This window comes from Triticum aestivum, chromosome 6B (assembly GCF_018294505.1).
Source record: "Triticum aestivum cultivar Chinese Spring chromosome 6B, IWGSC CS RefSeq v2.1, whole genome shotgun sequence".
Lineage (NCBI taxonomy): Eukaryota > Viridiplantae > Streptophyta > Magnoliopsida > Poales > Poaceae > Triticum > Triticum aestivum.
This window is the reverse complement of record NC_057810.1, coordinates 654234470-654256510: the sequence shown is the minus strand read 5'-3', so window position 1 is coordinate 654256510 and position 22041 is coordinate 654234470. Positions and strand designations below refer to the sequence as shown.

At 45.1% G+C, this 22041-nt stretch overlaps 1 protein-coding gene across 1 annotated transcript; it reads right to left on the bottom strand.

The window, feature by feature from the left end:
• Positions 1–11840: 11840 nt before the first annotated feature.
• Positions 11841–14451, bottom strand: LOC123134715 (uncharacterized). Its single transcript, XM_044553909.1, has 6 exons — positions 14088–14451; positions 13520–13552; positions 13210–13298; positions 12950–13015; positions 12628–12720; positions 11841–12121 (listed from the first exon to the last, which is right to left on the bottom strand). The coding sequence occupies exons 2-6, from the start codon at positions 13540–13542 to the stop codon at positions 11988–11990; spliced, it is 405 nt and encodes a 134-aa protein (XP_044409844.1). The 5' UTR covers positions 13543–13552; positions 14088–14451; the 3' UTR covers positions 11841–11987.
• Between the last annotated feature and the right edge of the window lie 7590 nt (positions 14452–22041).

Genomic DNA, 22041 nt, shown 5'->3' with positions numbered 1-22041 from the left:
ACCGGAAACATGATACATGTGTGAATACATAGACAAACATATAGTCACTAGTATGCCTCTACTTGACTAGCTCATTAATCAAAGATGGTTATGTTTCCTAACCATAGACATGTGTTGTCATTTGATTAATGGGATCACATCATTAGAAGAATGATATGATTGACATGACCCATTCCGTTAGCCTAGCACTTGATCGTTTAGTATACTGCTATTGCTTTCTTCATGACTTATACATGTTCATGTAACTATGAGAAATATGCAACTCCCGTTTACCGGAGTAACACTTTGGGTACTACCAAACGTCACAACGTAACTGGGTGATTATAAAGGAGTACTACAGGTGTCTCCAAAGGTACATGTTGAGTTGGCGTATTTCGAGATTAGGTTTTGTCACTCCGATTGTCGGAGAGGTATCTCTGGGCCCTCTCGATAATGCACATCATTGTAAGCCTTGCAAGCAATGTGACCAAATGAGTTGGTTACGGGATGATGCATTACGGAACGAGTAAAGAGACTTGCCGGTAACGAGTTTGAACTAGGTATTGGATACCGACGATCAAATCTCGGGCAAGTAACATACCGATGACAAAGGGAACAACGTATGTTGTTATGCGGTTTGACCAATAAAGATATTCATAGAATATGTAGGAACCAATATGGGCATCCAGGTCCCGCTATTGGTTATTGACCGAGAATGGTTCTAGGTCATGTCTACATAGTTCTCGAACCCGTAGGGTCCGCACGCTTAACGTTATGATGACAATTTTATTATGAGTTCATAAGTTTTGATGTACCGAAGTTTGTTCGGAGTCCCGGATGTGATCACGGACATGACGAGGAGTCTCGAAATGGTCGAGACATAAAGATTGATATATTGGAAGCCTATGTTTGGACATCGGAAAGGTTCCGGGTGAAATCGGGATTTTACCGGAACACCGGGGGGTTACCGGAACCCTCCCGGGGGTTAATGGGCCTTAGTGGGCCATGAGGGAGAAGAGGAGGGCCGGCCAGGGCAGGCCGCGCGCCCCTTTCCCCCCTAGTCTGAATAGGACAAGGAAGGGGGGGGGGGGGCGGCGCCCCCCCTTTTCTCTTTCCCCTGCCCCCTTTCCTTCTCCACCAAGGCAAGAGGGGGGAGTCCTACTCCCGGTGGGAGTAGGACTCCTCCAGGCGCACCCCAAGGGGGCCGGCCGCACCTCCCCCTCCCTCCTTTATATACGGGGGCAGGGGGCACCCCATAACACACAAGTTGATCTACGAATCGTTCCTTAGCCGTGTGCGGTGCCCCCCTCCACCATATTCCACCTCAGTCATATCGTCGCGGAGTTTAGGTGAAGGCCTGCGCTGGTAGAGCATCATCATCGTCACCACGCCGTCGTGCTGACCGAACTCATCCCCGAAGCTTTGCTGGATCGGAGCCCGGGGATCGTCATCGAGCTGAACGTGTGCTGAACTCGGAGGTGCCGTACGTTCGGTACTTGGATCGGTCGGATCGTGAAGACGTACGACTACATCAACCACGTTGTCATAACGCTTCCGCTTACGGTCTACGAGGGTACGTGGACGGACACTCTCCCCTCTCGTTGTTATGCCATCACCATGATCTTGCGTGTACGTAGGAATTTTTTTGAAATTACTACGTTTCCCAACAGATGTGCTACGGAACGAGTAAATAGACTTGTCGGTAACGAGATTGAACAAGGTATCGGGATACCGATGGTCGAATCTCGGGCAAGTATCATACCAGTAGACAAAGGGAATTGTATACGGGATTGATTGAATCCTTGACATTGTGGTTCATCCGATGAGATCATCGTGGAACATGTGGGAGCCAACATGGGTATCCAGATCCTGCTGCTGGTTATTGGCCGGAGAGTTGTCTCGATCATGTCTGCATGGTTTCCGAACCCGTAGGGTCTACACACTTAAGGTTCGATGATGCTAGGGTTATAGGGAATAGAGATACGTGGTTACCGAATGTTGTTTGGAGTCCCGGATGAGATCCCGGACGTCACGAGGAGTTCCGGAATGGTCCGGAGGTAAAGATTTATATATGGGAAGTCCTGTTTTTGTCACCGGAAAAGTTTCGGGTGCTATCGGTAACGTACCGGGACCACCGGGAGGGACCCGGGGGTCCACCAAGTGGGGACACCGGCCCCAGAGGGCTGCATGGGCCAAGTGTGGGAGGGGACCAGCCCCAGGTGGGCTGGTGCGCCCCCCTCACCAGGGCCCAAGGCAAAGAGAGAAGGGAAAGAGGGGAAACCCTAGGCTCAGATGGGCCTAAGGCCCACCTAGTGGTGCGCCCCCCTCTCCCCCCCTTGCCCGCCCCCTTAGATGGGATCTAGGGCTGGCCGCCCCCCTAGGGGTGGAAACCTAGATGGGGGCGCAACCCCTGCCTTCCCCCTATATATAGTGGGGGGTTTGGGGATGCCATACACATGAGAACATCTCCCTGTTGGCGCAGCCCTACCCCTCTCCCTCCTCGTCTCTTGCGGTGCTTGGTGAAGCCCTGCTGGAGTGCCACACTCCTCCACCACCACCACGCCGTTGTGCTGCTGCTGGACGGAGTCTTCCCCAACCTCTCCCTCTCCCCTTGCTGGATCAAGGCACGGGAGACGTCATCGGGTTGCACGTGTGTTGAACGTGGAGGCGCGCCGTTGTTCAGCGCTTAGATCGGAATCAACCGCGATCTGAATCGCTACGAGTACGACTCCTTCAACTGCGTTCTTGTAACGCTTCCGCTTAGCGATCTACAAGGGTATGTAGATGCACTCCCCTTTCCCTCGTTGCTAGATTACTCCATAGATTGATCTTGGTGATGCGTAGAAAATTTTAAATTTCTGCTACGACCCCCAGCAGTGCCGTGCTTTCGGTGCTTGATCGGTCGGACCGTGAAGACGTACGACTACATCAACCGCGTTCTGCTAATGCTTCCGCTTTTGGTCTACGAGGGTACGTGGACACACTCTCCCCTCTCGTTGCTATGCATCACCATGATCTTGCGTGTGCGTAGGAATTTTTTTGAAATTACTATGTTACCCAACAGTGGCATCCGAGCCTGGTTTTATGCCTTGATGTTATATGCATGAGTAGAACACAAGTGAGTTGTGGGCGATACAAGTCATACTGCTTACCAGCATGTCATACTTTGGTTCGGCGGTATTGTTGGATGAAGCAGCCCGGACCGACATTACGCGTACGCTTACGCGAGACTGGTTCTACCGACGTGCTTTGCACACAGGTGGCTGGCGGGTGTCAGTTTCTCCAACTTTAGTTGAACCGAGTGTGGCTACGCCCGGTCCTTGAGAAGGTTAAAACAACACCAACTTGATGAACTATCATTGTGGTTTTGAAGTGTAGGTAAGAACGGTTCTTGCTAAGCCTGTAGCAGCCACGTAAAACTTGCAACAACAAAGTAGAAGACGTCTAACTTGTTTTTGCAGGGCATGATGTGATGTGATATGGTCAAGACATGATGCTATATTTTATTGTATGAGATGATCATGTTTTGTAACCGAGTTATCAGCAACTGGCAGGAGACATATGGTTGTAGCTTTATTGTATGCAATGCAATCGCCCTGTAATTGCTTTACTTTATCACTAAGCGGTAGCGATAGTCGTAGAAGCAATAGTTGGCGAAGACGACAATGATGCTACGATGGAGATCAAGGTGTCGCGCCGGTGACGATGATGATCATGATGGTGCTTCAGAGATGGAGATCACAAGCACAAGATGATGATGGCCATATCATATCACTTATATTGATTGCATGTGATGTTTATCTTTTATGCATCTTATCTTGCTTTGATTGACGATAGCATTATAAGATGATCTCTCACTAAATTTCAAGATAAAAGTGTTCTCCCTGAGTATGCACCATTGCCAAAGTTTGTCGTGCCCAGACACCACGTGATGATCGGGTGTGATAAGCTCTACGTCCATCCACAACGGGTGCAAGCCAGTTTTTTGCACACGCAGAATACTCAGGTTAAACTTGACGAGCCTAGCATATGCAGATATGGCCTCGGAACACTGAGACCGAAAGGTCGAGCATGAATCATATAGTAGATATGATCAACATAGTGATGTTCACCATTGAAAACTACTCCATTTCACGTGATGATCGGTTATGGTTTAGTTGATTTGGATCACGTAACCACTTAGATGATTAGAGGAATGTTTATCTAAGTGTGAGTTCTTAAGTAATATGATTAATTGAACTTTAATTTATCATGAACTTAGTCCTGGTAGTATTAGCATATCTATGTTGTAGATCAATAGCTCGCGTTTAGCTCCCCTGTTTTATTTTGATATGTTCCGAGAGAAAACTATGTTGAAAGATGTTAGTAGCAATGATATGGATTGTATCCGTGATCTGAGGTTTATCCTCATTGCTGCGCAGGAGAATTATGTCCTTGATGCACCGCTAGGTGACAGACCTATTGCAGGAGCAGATGCAGACGTTATGAACGTTTGGCTAGCTCAATATGATGACTACTTAATAGTTTAGTGCACCATGCTTAAACGGCTTAGAATCAGGACTTCAAAGACGTTTTGAACGTCATGGACCATATGAGATGTTCCAGGAGTTGAAGTTAATATTTCAAGAAAATACCTGAGTTGAGAGATATGAAGTCTCCAACAAGTTCTATATCTAAAAGATGGAGGAGAATTGCTTAACTAGTGAGCATGTGCTCAGATTGTCTGGGTACTACAATCTCTTGAATCAAGTGGGAGTTAATCTTCCAGATAAGATAGTGATTGACAGAGTTCTCTAGTCATCATCACCAAGTTACTAGAACTTCGTGATGAACTATAGTATGCAAGGGATGACGAAAACGATTCCCGAGCTCTTCTGATGTTGAAATCAATGAAGGTAGAAATCAAGAAAGAGCATCAAGTGTTGATGATTGACAAGACCACTAGTTTCAAGAAAAGGGCAAAGGGAAAGAAAGGGAAACTTCAAGTAGAATGGCAAGCAAGTTATCACTCCCGTGAAGAAGCCTAAAGCTGGACCAAAGCCTGAAACTAAGTGCTTCTACTGCAAAGGAAATGGTCACTGGAAGTGGAAATACCCTGAATATTTGGTGGATAAGTAGGATGGCAAAGTGAACAAGGGTATATTTGATATACAGGTTATTGATGTGTACCTTACTAGTGTTTATAGTAGCCCCTGGGTATTTGATACTTGTTCGGTTGCTAAAACTTAGTAACTCGAAACAGGAGTTACAGAATAAACAAAGACTAGTTGAGGGTGAAGTGACGATGTGTGTTGGAAGTGGTTCCAAGATTGATATGATCATCATCGCACACTCCCTATACTTTCGGGATTAGTGTTAAACCTAAATAAATGTTATTTGGCATTTATGTTGAGCATGAATATGATTTGATCATGTTTATTGCAATACAGTTATTCATTTAAAGTCAGAGAATAATTATTGTTCTGTTTACATGAATAAAACCTTCGATGGTCATACACCCAATGAAAATAGTTTATTGTATCTCGATCATAGTGATACACATATTCATAATATTGATGCCAAAAGATGCAAAGTTGATAATGATAGTGCAACTTATTTGTGGCACTGCCGTTTGGGTCATATCGATGTAAAGCGCATGAAGAAACTCCATTAAGATGGACTTTTGGAATCACTTGGTTATGAATCATTTGATGCTTGCGAACCGTGCCTTTTGGGCAAGATGACTAAAACTCCGTTCTCCGGAACAATGGAACGAGCTACTAACTTGTTGGAAATAACACATACCGATGTATGCGGTCCAATGAGTGTTGATGCTAGTGGCGAGTATCATTATTTTCTGGCCTTCACAGATGATTTGAGTAGATATTGGTATATCTACTTAATGAAACACAAGTCTGAAACATTTGAAAAGTTCAAAAAATTTCAGAGTGAAGTGGAGAATCATCGTAACAAGAAAATAAAGTTTCTATGATCTGATCGTGGAGGAGAATATTTGAGTTACGAGTTTGGCCTTCATATAAAACAATGTGGAATAGTTTCACAGCTCACGCCACATGGAACACCACAGCGTAATGGTGTGTCCGAACATCGTAACCACACTTTATTAGATATGGTGCGATCTATGATGTACCTTACCGATTTACCACTATCATTTTGGGGTTATGCATTAGAGACGACGCCTTATGAACTGTATTTTGGCAAGAAACCAAAGTTGTCGTTTCTTAAAGTTTGGGGCTGCGATGCTTATGTGAAAAAGTTTCAACCTGATAAGCTCGAACCCAAATCGGAGAAGTGCGTCTTCATAGAATACCCAAAGGAAACTGTTGGGCACACCTTCTATCACAGATCCGAAGGCAAGATATTCGTTGCTAAGATGGATCCTTTCTAGAGAAGAAGTTTCTCTCGAAAGAAGTGAGTGGGAGGAAAGTAGAGCTTGATAAGGTAATTGTACCTTCTCCCAAATTGGAAAGTAGTTCATCACTGAAATCTGTTCCAGTGATTCCTACACCAATTAGTGAGGAAGCTAATGATGATGATCATGAAACTTCAGATCAAATTACTACAGAACCTCGTAGGTCTTCCAGAGTAATTAGTGAGGAAGCTAATGATGATGATCATGAAACTTCAGATCAAATTACTACAGAACCTCGTAGGTCTTCCAGAGTACGGTCCGCACCAGAGTGGTACGGTAATCCTGTTCTGGAAGTCATGTTACTAGACCATGATGAACCTATGAACTATGAGGAAGCGATGATGAGCCCAGATTCCGCAAAATGGCTTGAGACCATGAAATCTGAGATGGGATCCATGTATGAGAACAAAGTGTGGACTTTGGTGGAGTTGCCCGATGATCGGCAAGCCATATTGTATAAATGGATCTTCAAGAGGAAGACAGACGTTGATAGTAGTGTTACTTTCTACAAAGCTCAAATTGTCTGTCGACAAGTTCAAGATGTTGAATACGATGAGATTTTCTCACTCGTATCGATGCTTAAGTCTGTCCGAATCATGTTAGCAATTGCCACGTTTATGAAATCTGGCAAATGGATGTCAAAACTGCATTCCTTAATGGATTTATTAAAGAAGAGTTGTATATGATGCAACCAGAAGATTTTGTCAATCCTAAAGGTGCTAACAAAATGTGCAAGCTCCAGCGATCCATCTATGGACTGGTGCAAGCATCTCGAAGTTGGAATATACGCTTTGATGAGTTGATCAAAGCATATGGTTTTATACAGACTTTTGGAGAAGACCTATATTTACAAGAAAATGAGTGGGAGCTCTGTAGCATTTCTAATACTATATGTAGATGACATATTGTTGATTGGAAATGATATAGAAATTCCGGATAGCATAAAAGGATACTTGAATAAGAGTTTTTCAAAGAAAGACCTCGGTGAAGCTGTTTACACATTAAGCATCAAGATCTATAGAGATAGATCAAGACGCTTGATAAGATTTTTCAATGAGTACATACCTTGATAAGATTTTGAAGTAGTTCAAAATGGAACAGTCAAAGAAGGAGTTCTTGCCTGTGTTGCAAGGTGTGAAGTTGAGTAAGACTCAAAACCCGACCATGGCAGAAAATAGAAAGAGAATGAAAAAGTCATTCCCTATGCCTCAGTCATAGGTTCTATAAAGTATGCTATGCTATGTACCAGACCTATTGTATACCTTGCTCTGAGTTTGGCAAGGGAGTACAATTTTGATCTAAGAGTAGATCACTGGACAAAGGTCAACAATATCCTTAGTGGAATAAGGATATGTTTCTCGATTATGGAGGTGACAAGAGGTTTGTCGTAAAGGGTTACGTTGATACAAGATTTGACACTGATCTAGATAACTCTAAGTCTCAATCTGGATACATATTGGAAGTGGGAGCAATTAGCTAGAGTAGCTCTGTATAGAGCATTGTAGACATAGAATATTTTTGCAAAATACACATGGCTCTGAATGTGACAGACCCGTTGACTAAACTTCTCTCACGAGCAAAACATGATCACACCTTAGTACTCTTTGGGTGTTAATCACATAGCAATGTGAACTAGATTATTGACTCTAGTAAACCATTTGGGTGTTGGTCACATGATGATGTGAACTATGGGTGTTAATCATATATACAAATATGAATATTGATGTTAAATCACATGGCGATGTGAACTAGATTATTGACTCTAGTGCAAGTGGGAGACTGAAGAAATATGCCCTAGAGGCATCCTTATTTCATGATAAATGTTTATTATTCATGCTAGAATTGTATTAACCGGAAACATGATACATGTATAAATACATAGACAAGCATAGTGTCACTAGTATGCCTCTACTTGACTAGCTCGTAAATCAAAGATGGTTAAGTTTCCTAACCATAGACATGAGTTGTCATTTGATTAATGGGATCACATCATTAGGAGAATGATGTGATTGACTTGACCCATTCCGTTAGCTTACCACTTGATCATTTAGTATATTGCTATTGCTTTCTTCATGACTTATACATGTTCCTATAACTATGAGATTATGCAACTCCCGTTTACCGGAGGAACACTTTGTGTGCTACCAAACATCACAACGTAACTGGGTGATTATAAAGGTGCTCTATAGGTGTCTCCGAAGGTACTTGTTGGGTTGGCGTATTTCAAGATTAGGATTTGTCACTCCGATTGTCAAAGAGGTATCTCTGGGCCCACTCGGTAATGCACATCACTATAAGCCTTGCAAGCATTGTAACTAATGAGTTAGTTACAGGATGATGTATTACGGAACGAGTAAAGAGACTTGCCAGTAACGATATTGAACTAGGTATTGAGATACCGACGATCGAATCTCGGGCAAGTAACATACCGATGACAAAGGGAACAACGTATATTGTTATGCGGTTTGACCGATAAAGATCTTTGTAGAATATGTGGGAGACAACATGAGCATCCAGGTTCCGCTATTGGTTATTGACCGGAGACGTGTCTTGGTCATGTCTACATAGCTCTCGAACCCGTAGGGTCCGCACGCTTAAAGAGTAGATGACGGTTATATTATGAGTTTATGTGTTTTGATGTAACAAAGGTTGTTCGGAGTCCCGTATGTGCTCAAGGACATGGCGAGGAGTCTCGAAATGGTCGAGACATAAAGATCGATATATTGGACGACTATATTTGGACACCAGAATGGTTCCGGGTGAGATTGGGACAATACCGGAGCTCCGGGAGGTTATCGGAACCCCCCGGGAGGTATATGAGCCTTAATGGGCTTTAGTGGAAAGGAGGGGAAAGGAGCAAGGGAGGGGACGCCCCCCCTTTCCTTCCTCCCACCTTCCTCTTACTTCCCTCTCCCTCTCCAAATAGGAAAAGGTGGAGTCCTACTCCCGGTGGGAGTAGGACTCCCCCCTTGGGCACGCCTCCTCCCCTTGGCCGGCCCCCTCCTACACTCCTTTATATACCGGGGAGGGGGGCACCCCATAGACACAACAATTGATCATTAATCTCTTAGCCGTGTGCGGTGCCCCCTCTACCATAGTCCTCCTCGATATTATCACAGCGGTGCTTAGGCAAAGCCGTGCGTCGGTAGAACATCATCATCGTCACCACGCCGTCATGCTGACGGAACTCTCCCTCGACACTCGGCTGGATCGGAGTTCGAGGGACGTCATCGAGCTGAACGTGTGCAAGAACTCGGAGGTGTCGTGCCTTCGGTGCTTGATCGGTTGGACCGTGAAGACGTACGACTACATCAACCGCGTTATGCTAACGCTTCCGCTTTCGGTCTACGAGGGTACGTGGACACACTCTCCCCTCTCGTTGCTATGCATCACCATGATCTTGCGTGTGCGTAGGAATTTTTTTGAAATTACTACGTTACCCAACACATGGAACCACTGGAGAACCTATCGGAGATGGAGCCAGTGTTGGTGCCGGAGGATCCGACCATCACACTCGCCAAAAATCGTCGTGTCAAAGAGAGGGCCGCAAAGAAGGAGAAGCTCAAGAAGAGGTTGGCCGTCGGTGGGCCTGGTGGTGGCGTTGGTCGTGGCGACCGTGGCAGACGCCACTAGATGGGCGCGCCCATAGTACATACGGTGCTATTGCCGGAGCCTTACAAGTCTCTGTACTAATACTACGCCAAGCAGCTCGGAACCTCGTCGGTACGGTCCTTACATCATCGGTGTTAATGCGGCGCCACACTTCTCGGAGTATTCTTCGCCGCAGCTCATCCGGGCGCGAACAGCGGGTGGAGAGCAGATGGGTGCCCGCACGCTGTTCACTGTAATGCCTGGAGTGGGGGAGCCGACGTATGATGCCAGGGACAGGGAGATGCTCGACATCATCCACGACGGAGGCGAGGGAGGAGAAGGGAGCTATGAGGACGGGCAAGTGGAAGACACGGATCCCACCCAGTCTAGAAACTACCAGCAGCAGCGGTCCTACACCCAGATGGCCACGCAGCAGTCCTACACCCAGGTTGGCGATGGTACACAGCAACAACAGCATTGGGCCGCCGGAGAGCAACTAATGGAGAGGAAGGGGGAGGAGGAGGACAGCGAGAACGATGATCCGGATGATACAACGGGCGATCCGAGGAAGAAGGCATCGAGGAAGAAACCGGTGATCCTACCGACCCAACCCAAGAACCGTCGAAGAAGGTTAGAAGAAATTTACGGGGGAAGAAACGGGAGGAGGAGAGGGCGAAGCGAGAAGGTGCAGTGACCAAGCTGACAGAGAGGTTCAAGAACATCTTGGCGAAGAAGAGGCAGGCATGCGTGAAGCGCTCCGACATCAAGTAGGAGAAGAAGGCGGAGAGGTTCAAATTGTTGATCGAAGCGACGAAGAAGAAGCTCAAGCTCGAAGAGAGGAGGGCCATGATCGAAGTGAGGAAGGCCGCGCTCGTGGAAAAGAAGGCGAAGATCGCTGCCAATGCGGAGGACGCCAAGATATTGACCTTGAATATGGACTCTTTGGATGCCGACGCAAGAATGGTCGTACAATCCGTCCGCTGCCAGATGCTGCAACGGCAGAAAGATCAGTTGGCGGTGGCGGAGAATGAGGACGCAGTGGAGGTGAACGCGGAGGATGCGGAGGTTGTCTACGCGGCGGCGGCGACACCTTGATCGAGGAGCACACGGTTGAGATTGCCGGTCCGGCAGGGTAGAAATGCACATATTGTCGGATTGGTGTCTTTTGGATTCGGTTATATAAAAATTAAGCATGTTTGCCTCTTTTTTGTTAAGATCGTACATGCGATCCGGACGCGCTGTATGGACCATAGCACATTTGAATTTATGGGTCGCCAACCGAGGTTCGTCTTTCCTATGTTTTCTTCTACTGCGCTGGTGCTGTGCCCTCTCGTGCGCCGTTGCACCACTGCCCATCCTCAATCTGTCTGGACTGTCTGGTTAGTTCACCTCATTTTTCTTTGCTAGAGATCAGCATTAATATGGAAAATGCTTGTCTTTTGTTCCTTTTAACTATGTAAACTACACGAATACCCCGCGCGTTGCTGTAGCAATTTGTATCCTTAAATACTACACTGAATAATCTAGCTAATGTCTTTATGGCTCCTCCTATATAGCATGATAATTTTCTTATAAATATTTTAAAACAAATGTTTATCTCTCTGAGTAAGCCCAAACTGAAGCAAAAAAAAAAAAAAGGATGCATGCGATATTTTTCTTTCATGGAGCATCGGAGTGTGAGTTGCAAGCACGCATGCATCAGATTTCTTTTGGGTTAAAACAAACATTACACGTTTTGCATGCATGCTTCCGTTACTGCATGCGCTTGGTGGAGGAGCTCTCAACCTGTAGATCCAATGGCTATTGTAGACTGATCTTGTGTATCCAATGGCTAAATTAATTTGGATGATGTGGCACAAGGAGAAGGGAGAGAATTATTTGTAGTGGGGGCTAGCTATTTAGATATAGTAGATATATCTCAGTCACTCCTTTTCTTTCAGACAACAATGAGTAATGTATACTTAACAATTTAAAAGTTGGAAGGTGTCGACCCAAGACAATGATTTCAGACCAGATCCATCCTCAAACTAAAGAGTTTATACATACCATGGTTATCATACATTGGGACATGATTCTCTGTATACCGAGCCAGCTCCTGGGGATTCTCAGCGAATAATTGTCCCGTCAGAACATCTTCATCTGCATTAGTATCAATCAGAAACTCAGTTTAATACAAAGAGAATTGGAGACAGCAAGTTACAGAAAAACATAATGCTCTAGGTATAGTCACTCGTTTTATTTTAGACAACACAGAAATTTACTCGAGTAAACATAATTCAGAACTTGGAAAATGTCTGACCTAAGATAATGCAGGTACAAACAGAAAGGTGCTACCAACAGTATAAGATTTTTGTGTTGCAAAGAAGCAACAATGTCGGATTATCATGAGGTAATATCCCTATACATAGAGCATTATATTCCTATACATAGAGCATTATATTCTAGAAGACATTCTGAGGTAATATCTTAAGAATGATACAATTTTGACCACATCGGATGACATCTAAGGTAATATCTCAGTCACTCCTTTTCTTCCAGACAACAAAGAGTAATGTATAGTTGATAACTTAGAACTTGGAAAATGTCGACCCAAGACAATGACTTCAGAACCAGATCCATCCTAAAACTAAAGAGTTTATACATACCATGTTCATCATACATTGGCACGTGATTCTTTGCATAGTTAGCCAGCTCCAGGGGGTTCTCGGCAAATAACTGCCCCATCAGATTATCTTCATCTGCATCATTATCAGTCATAAACTCAGTTTAATCCAAAGAGAACTGGAGACAGCAAGTATACAGAAAAACATAATGCTCGCTCTAGGTATAGTCACTCGTTTCCATTTAGACAACACAGCAATTTACTCAAGTAAGATGATTCAGAATTTGGAAAATGTTTGACCTAAGACAGCGATTTCAGATTCAGGAACAAATCCATACTCAAACTATACAAGGGTTTGCACGTACCAAGTTCGTCAAAGGCTGGCACATGATCTTCTGCATTCTGTGACAGGTGCTTGAAATCATCATCACCTGCATCGTTATCGAACAGAAATCAAAGACATGTAGAAAATATTTTGATGCACCATGGGAAACAACAAAATATAAGTTCTCAGGTGCCCAAGTTGCATTTTCAGCAATAAACAAGCAATCAACAAAGGTCGGGAAAGAATTAAGCAATAATAAGAAGCACCAAAGAACTCATTAAACTATAAACGAATTTTTACATGTCCGCTCATTCTGAGGTTCATCCTCCAGGGGCTTGTCATCATTGGTTGCATCTTCGGAATAAACCCCCAAAAGCTCAGTGTCCAACCTATTAAAATATACAACAGTAGTGAGTCCTGATTAAAGGCTTCTCTAGTTCTAGGACTTTTTCTAGTCCCTAAGACTTTTTGAAAAAGACTCTCAAAAAGGTGCTTCTAAGGATTTTTAGCAAAAAGTCCCAAAAAAGTCTCATCCTGTTTGGTTTGCTAGGGACTTTTTCTACTCCCTACACCAAAAAGTCCCTCGAAACAAACACCGACTAAGACTCACTTGAATAAATCATCATCCATCATGTTCAGCAGCCTGAAAATGCAATTGAATAAAGGCTTCAGCGAAATAATAAATTCGATTGCAGGCAAGAAGCTCGAGTTACGATAGGAGCAAGATTCGGAGAGGATGCAAAATAAAAGGAGGCTCTTATTCCCCTCTGGTTCGGATGGGTATCGAGCTCATGATCCATCTGCCGGCGGTGACCTTCCATAGCGGCGGAGACCTCACTGGAGTGGGTTCCGACAACCAAAAGGGCGCGGCGCTGTGTGCGAACAGAAGAGCACGAAGCCGCGCATCTAGCGGTGCACGCGGTGTGGCCGGGGACCGACGGATTCGACGCCGGCGGCGAGGTCCGTGGCGTAGGAGCTCGCTAAGGACGAAACAAAAGGCGGCGGAAGGTTCTACTACGACATGCGGTGCGCGCGGCACAAAGGGGGCGTGCAGAGGGTCACCGGAGCGACGCCGGTGACCATGCCGCGCGGCGGCGGCTTCTTGAGATCGTCGAACGAACTCGATGTCAGAGAACGCTATCGAGAGGGGAAAGAGTTGGGGAGGAAGAGGAGCTCACCAGGACCACGGAGGTGTGATCCGTCGGTCGAGTAGCGGACGGAGGCGGAGGACTTTGACGACGACGTGGCGGCGGCCGAAGAGGAAGGAGTGGTGGCTGTAGTCGTTCGGGAGCGGCCTCCTGGACGTAGGCGAGGAAGACGTGGACGGCGGAGCTCCTGGACACGGAGCCGGTGACGGGGAAGAATCTTGGACACGGTCACGCCATGGCTGCGCTCCTACGCGCTCTCGGTTCCTCCGTGGATTGCGTGGGGAGGAGGAGGAAGAAGGCGAGGGGGGAAGAAAACCCTGGTGGCGGCGGGCGGTAGAAACCGTCGCGCGGACGCCGAGGGGCGGTTATAAGGACGCGGGTAAGTGTGGACGGCGGCTTTGGGCGCGCCCTGGCCATGTGCCACTGTACAGCTCGGTGAAAAATCCTCTTTCATTTTGAGGGCACGGTGAAAATTTCTTACCGAGGTGGAGGACGAGGGCGTGCCGTTTCATCACGGTGGGCTGGGCTGGGCTGGCGCGGTCAAAGAGAGAGAGAGGGAGGGGCTCCCTCTCTCTCTCGCAACTAGTTAACGAGCGCTCCTTCGGAGCACTCGTAACGAGCTGTTCAGGAGCGCCCCGTGCGTGACAAGTGTCGCGCGTGGAGCGCTCCCGCCAGGAAAAACCAGGTGACACGGTTGGTTTCCGGTTTTTCCTTTTCGGTTTGTGGTTTCGTGCGTTTTGCACTTTGACCCTCATACTGCGATATTTTTTCGTTTTCCCTTTCCGCGCGAAAACACAAAAAAATACCAGTTCGTGCGCTTGGTTCCCTGTTTCCCTTTTTCGTTTCCCTTTCTGTTCCCATTATATTTCCGGGTAATGGAGATTTATGGGGTAGTTACGGGCGGGGACTACCAACACTATCAAATGTGACCTTTCAAGTAACGAAAAAAGCAACTTTTTAATGTAAAACGGCAGTCTTCAGAATTGTTCAATCGTTTGACTTCTTTATAGGCACAGGTGAACACTAGGAGAGGCACGGGTGTATAACTTTACTAAATTGAAGAAAAGCGTGCTGGGTCGTGCGGCGCGTTGTCCGTCGCGGTGTGACACGGCGCCTCCAGCGCGAGGGAACCTCCTGCTCGCCTTCGGCTCGTTTAACTTTCATAAACATCTTGAAGGGGGCATAGGTCGAAGTGTGTGTTGGGTCGTGCAGCGTGCTGGTTCGTGCGGCGCATTGTCCGTCGCGGTGTGACACGGCGCCTCCGGCGCTAGGGAACCTCCTGTTCGCATTCGGCTCGTTCAATTTTCATAAACATCTTGAAGGGGGGGGGGCATAGGTCGAAGTGTGTGTTGGGTCATGCAGCGTGCTGGTTCGTGCGGCGCATTGTTCGTCGCGGTGTGACACGGCGCCTCCGGCGCGAGGGAACCTCCTGCTCGCCTTCGGCTCGTTTAATTTTGATAAACATCTTGAAGGGGGGGGGCATAGGTCAAAGTGCGTGTTGGTCGAAGTGTGTGTTGGGTTGTGCAGCGTGCTGGTTCGTGCGGCGCGTTGTCAGTCGCGGTGTGACACGGCGCCTCCGGCGCGAGGGAACCTCCTGCTCGCCTTCGGCTCGTTTAATTTTCATAAACATCTTGAAGGGGGGGCATATGTCGAAGTGTGTGTTGGTCGAAGTGTGTGTTGGGTCGTGCAGCGTGCTGGTTCGTGCAGCGCATTGTCCGTCGCGGTGTGACACGGCGCCTCCGGTGCGAGGGAACCTCCTGCTCGCCTTCGGCTCGTTTAATTTTCATAAACATCTTGAAGGGGGGGCATAGGTCGAAGTGTGTGTTGGTCGTGTAGCGTGCTATTTCGTGCGGCGCCTTGTCCGTCGCGGTGTGGCACGGCGCCTTCGGTGCGAGGGAACCTCCTAGCAGGTCGTGCAAAAGGCAAGCTCCTTTGTTTCAGAACACACAAGTTTGAAGAATGTGCAGTCACGTCTACTTAAGAGCTATGCTTTGTTGATGATATATAGGTTTGTGCATGCATGCACATGTGTGCATACTACGTAGGCATTGGTATGTTGCCTCCGGAGGCATGGGTTTTGAAGCATGTGAAGTCACGTGTGCGTAGGAGGTAGCCACGGTTGAGGCGCTCTTGATATGTGTGTGTGTGGATATTGCCCGGAGGCATGGTGACCCCGGGTTTGGTGGATATGAATATGATTTTGGCCTCCATAAATGTTCATTCTATTCCTATAAATCATGTGCCATGTCGCCTCTGGAGGCACGGGACGGTTCTTTCCAGAGTCACGCGTAATGGTATGTGTGTGTATGGATATTGCCCGGAGACATGGTGACCCAGTGTTTGGTGGCACAAGGCCATGTCGCCTCTAGAGGCACCGTACGGTGCTTTCGAGAGTCACGCGTAAGGGTATGTGTGTGTATGGATATTGCTCGGAGGCATGGTGACCCAGTGTTTGCTGGCACAAGGCCATGTCTCCTCTGGAGGCACATGACGGTGCTTTTCAGAGTCACGCTTAAAGGTATGTGTGTGTATGGATATTGCCCGGAGGCATGGTGACTCAGGGTTTGGTGGCACAAGGCCATGTCGCCTCTGGAGGCACGGGACAGTGCTTTCCAGAGTCACGCGTAAGGGTTCGTTTTGGGAGTCACTGTTGTAGTACAAATAAGAAGAGACATTGTTGTTTATAGTTTAATGGCACTCTCTTATGATGCTCTTATGATGTAAGAGGCACTGTTATCGAAATAGTTCTCTTTTCAACATGAACACGCAATTTATAACTATATTACATATAAATGTGAGTTATTGACAAACTGTTTTCTCGCGTCTAGATAGAATTAGCCTCTCGGGCTAAATCAAAAGTTTTACTCTTCATTTTTGCTTAAGATCTTGCTAATCTCGACACCCATTTCACTAGCTTTGACTTGATTCATCTCGCTATTTAAGAGAATGTACATCGCCTCTGCCCTCCAGTCTTCGACCTCATCTTGTGAAATTTTGCCAAGAAGAGAAGTATATTATTAGAGTTTGTGCATATAAGCTATTTATATGTAAATATGTATAAACTTACTGTCAAATCTTCCAGGTCTTCGACAATCTTTTCACCATTGTAGAGGAATGCAAGCTTTAAAACAGCAAATGTTGATTCTCCCTTTTCTACCACTGGAACATCTTGCACGGTATGAGTCTGCCATCTTGTACCCTTGGGATTCAGTGTTTGTCCTAGTATGATGTTGAAGACTTCTTTAAACCTAGGTACCTGAGAATATTGCATTTTGTAATTAATTGTTTTAATATTGCAACTTGTAAAACTGAAAAAATTATTATGTATAAATGCTTACGATTGTCAACTTATGAACATGATATTCATCAAGCTATCTTTCTCTTTCTTCTTTAGCATCTTCATTTTCCTGAAGAACTCGACATGCTTCTTCTTCTGTCAATTTTTCGACGTCTATCTTTTCTTTCTGAAATTCCTTGTGAGTCGTTTCTCGAGGATCAATAATGTGAACTTTGTGTTTGTATTTGTCCAGGACATATAGTACATAGCGGTCATGCTTCTCCGTTGGAATGAATATCTGCGTACAAAATACTTGTTGCTTAGATGACAGTTTAATATAAAGTAATTTGATAGAACACATATTTTCTGATTTTGTCATGGAAGAAAGGGTTGTTACCATGTTTGCTGTTGAGAGCTTTTTCCGTTGATTTTCCTTGAAATACATGGAAACCAGCTGATTCTTTGCCTTTTGCAATTCAATTTTAAATTTATTAATACTAGTTTTTTGTTCGTTTAAATGCAATATATGCTGCAAACAATATTTATGATGACAAAAACTGTTAGAAAAAAGAGCTGTGTAACAATATAAAAAGAGTAGTTGTTGCAATATAACACAATACTTTGCTTTTTAAAAGTTTACCTCTGCAAAGTTTGGGCCTAATATTACTCTGTCACTCTGTTTTGAATCTTGTCTGCTTTCCCAAATTTCTGCTATGTCATCGAGGACCCTTTTTTCCATATGATGTGGTATGTTTGTTTGTGCTGGTCTTGGACCAAATACTGCCTTTAGTTGGGCTCCAGTAAGTTGTGTGCTTTCATTGTCCCTGCGGATGCGCCTAAATATAGTTTTGCTACGACAGGGAGATAAAATAATTTTGGAGGTCACGGTTAGTGAGAAACAGATTCTTACATTACTTTTTGCCTCTATGCAACTATTTTGAGGTGCAATAGAAAACAACTCACTTCTTGTATTCCTCCTGCCAGCTGTCGCTCATGACTAGATGGAAGAGGTCGGACGCCTCCTTTGTGTATTGGAAGCAATAAGAATGTTTTTGATATGTACTGGTGATTTGTCTTTCTTTCCTTTTTGTTTCATCTGTTCGTGTCAGCGGAAGCAAATATGTAATATGTAAGGTCTCATGATATGAAAGACATTGGTAAACCGTGGGATGAGTAGGTTATTACAAAAAAAAGATAAGTAGAAATGATTTTCTTACCTTTGTTGGTGGAAAAGAACTTTGAAGTTTCTGGTTTGAATTCTTTGATTCTTCCAGGTAGTTGCTCCCAGTTTACTAGGTTTGTTTCACCAAATATGGCTGTAAAAAGGAACTCTGGTTTCCACTCGGCATCTACGTTGCTTTGCTGCATGGAGGTCATCGGATATTCTTTTATTTTTCTTTCATGAGATAATTGAAGTATTCAAGTAGTGCTGCTTGTAAAAATTAATTTTTTTGCTCTTGTACTGTTCACTTACATTGAAATCCTCATCATCTTTTATGAGATCAATGTCATTCCAGTATTTTGCAAATTGAACCATGAAGTGTCCGCATTGGGTACCCTATTGTTTTGGCACGCAAACTCTGTTAGGTATTTCTGCTATCCTCGACCAGTTCAGTTCGCTGTTGGCCCGTAGCTCCGCTTCGCCGTAATGCTTCTTCATGAGTGCGTGCATCCTTTTAATCTGTGTTATTATTGGGTTTTGTCATTAATAAAGCGAATGCAGGAATTGAAAAACCAATTAGAAAACAATGTTGAATTGACGTACCAGTTCTTGGTGATCCTTATGGTGTGTTATCCATGTATTTTTTCCGTCTCCGTGTCTGTAGTTCAGTGAGTCAAGTATGTCGATGGAGCTCGTGTACTTGTTGAGCACGTACAATGTGTAGTGTTTAGCTGTGTTGTGGGGTATCATAATCTGTAGTGTTTGGAGATAGAGTGAGTTAAAGTTCATTCTTGTCAGGAGAATTAAATGACATGTGAATGTGCAATCTGTAGGAAGAATGAATTATGTTTCTATATTTCTATCAACTTACCAGCTTTTTCTTTAAAAGTTCCTTCCCTGTTACAAGGGATGCAAATTGTTTCAATGCATCTTCCTCATTTAATTCTGCTAGTCCTTCTTCTTCTCCACTTTTAACACCGAGCACGATCTGCGACCAAAAAGTTTTCTACTTTTTAGTTCAATCATTGTAATCACTGAATTGATGCAAGTGTTTTTGTCAAATTGGACTTCACACGTTTGCAAATTCTGCGGGAAGTATGGCTTTATCGGTTGTGTTGTATTGTTGCTGCACTGTCCATTCATCGAACAATGCGTTTGCGATGGAGCCCTCCATCTGTCCATGATCTCCTTTCATTAGCTGTTGCATTGCTTGTTTTCCTGTAATCCAATCGGGTCGCATCGAGCTAATATATACGTTTAGACTGCAAGCAAAAAAAGTTTATACATTAGTTAGGTTGGTTTAAAAAGGGGCAACATTTCTTTGTTTTTTGGTTTATGCAAGAGAAAGTACTTACTTTCCGCATTCGTCATGTCCTTCTTTGCTGAATAGGTATTCATGGAGTGCTCTGGCTTTGTTCATAAATTTGAAATCTCCTGGGGCAAAAGTAGGAATCCTGATTTCTCCAAGGAGCCTTCTTGAAGGCTTTACCGGCCTTTTCTTGACCGAGATTTTCTTGTTGGAGCTGTTCTCAGATGATTGAGGCATTGAATGTTCTCCTGACTCTTGCTGCAAGATTGCCAGATACGGCTTGGGATTTTTGTTGAATTCATAGCTTTCATGCTTGGTCAGCCATGTTTTAATTAAATCGAAGTTAGAGCCCATCTTTATATGGTCGTTGTACACCTCTAGTTGTAGTGTGATACGTCCATTTTGCATCATGCTTTTATATCGATATTTATCGCATTATGGGCTGTTATTTCACATTATGTCACAATACTTATGGCTATGCTCTCTTATTTTACAAGGTTTAACATGAAGAGGGGGGATGCCGGCAGCTGGAATTCTGGCTCGAAAAGGAGTGAATATTGGAGACCTATCCTGTGCAACTCCAAAAGTCCTGAAACTCCACGGAATATCTTAAATTAAATAAAGAAAAATCGTCGCCAAAGATGAAGGCCAGTGGGCCCACACCCTGCTCACAAGGGTGGGGGGCGCGCCCCTCCCCCCTGGGCGCGCCCCCCTACCTTGTGGGCGCCCTGGTGGCTCTCCGACGCCCATCTTCTCCTATATGAAGTCTTTCGATGAAAAAAATCAGAAAAAAACCTTTCGGGACGAGACTCCGCCGCCACGAGGCGGAACCTTGGCGGAACCAATCTAGGGCTCCGGCAGAGCTGTGCTGCCAGGGACACTTCCCTCCGGGAGGGGGAAATCATCGTCATCATCATCACCAACGCTCCTCTCATCGGGAGAGGGCAATATCCATCAACATCTTCACCAGCACCATCTCATCTCCAAACCCTAGTTCATCTCTTGTATCCAATTCTTGTCTCTAAGTCCGGGATTGGTGCTAGTAGGTTGCTAGTAGTGTTGATTATTCCTTGTAGTTGATACTAGTTGGTTTATTTCACTACTAGGAAAAGGCCTACTAATGGCGCACCGGTTTTGCCTACTAATGGCGCACTACCGGTGCGCCATTAGTAGCACGCCATTAGAATTTTTTACTAATGGCGCACCACAGGTGCGCCATTAGTATCTGGTATACTAATGGCGCACCTGGCAGTGCACCATTAGTATGTAACTCCACGCGCCATTAGTATGCCTCCCGGGGGGCCATATGTAACCATGTGCTTTGTCACACTAATGGCGCACTCTGCCTTGATGCGCCATTAGTATCCTCTGGCATACTAATGGTGCACTCTGCCTTGATGCGCCATTAGTATGAATATTTGGTTTTTTTTGCTTTTCTGGTTTTTGCACAGATTACAAAATATATTATTGGACAGAATATAGACAGCAGCACATAGCAACATTAGATTCATCGAATACAATAGAAGATTAGTCTCCGAATACAATTCATCATATTAGTCTCCGAATTCAAAAGACCGAACAAAGATAAAACATTACAAGTCTCAAGACCGCGAGTATTGAGTTTGTCTTCACATTACAAGTCGATATCGATCATCTAAACTACCATCACATAAAAGAGAGTTGTGGTCATCACGATGAGCATCATCGCGATCAAACTGGTCTTCATCCGGTTCCTCCAACGCTCCCTCCTCTCTCCCACTAGATAGCGGGCATATCTAGATTCGGCCTCCGCCCTAGTGGTGTACCCTTTGTAACTGTTACCGCTGAAACGGTGAACCTGTCTCCGACACTCCTCCTAGTCGTCGTACACTCCGGGAACCTTACCCTTGTACACGACATACGACGGCATCTCTATGCACAAGCCAAACAACAGACGTACATAAGCAATATGTAAGTATGCAACAAAAGGATCAAAAGAGAAAAGCAAGACATTAATAGCACGATTCATGGTCCTACTAATAAATAGCATCGATTACATCTAAGTTGAACGACTGTCCAAACCAAAGAGACATACGAATTCATTAAAGTTTAATTACAACATGAGCCAATCAATGTTTCAGAACTACACATCACTACTTTCGACTCGACTCATCGGACAGGAGCGTGGATGAAGCCGCCGTCTGTCGTGATGGTCATGAAATCGCGGTCGTTGTCACCCTGCATTTGTAGCGTTCCA

What these genes read in the sequence shown, in the direction of transcription:
- LOC123134715 (XM_044553909.1), bottom strand. Translation starts at nt 13,542, where the DNA reads ATGATGGATGATGATTTATTCAA. An exon ending in ACCTCAGAATGAGCGGACAT is followed by an intron (nt 13,016 to 13,209) that starts GTAAAAATTCGT and finishes ATAACGATGCAG; the next exon opens with GTGATGATGATTTCAAGCAC. An exon ending in GCCAGCCTTTGACGAACTTG is followed by an intron (nt 12,721 to 12,949) that starts GTACGTGCAAAC and finishes ATAATGATGCAG; the next exon opens with ATGAAGATAATCTGATGGGG.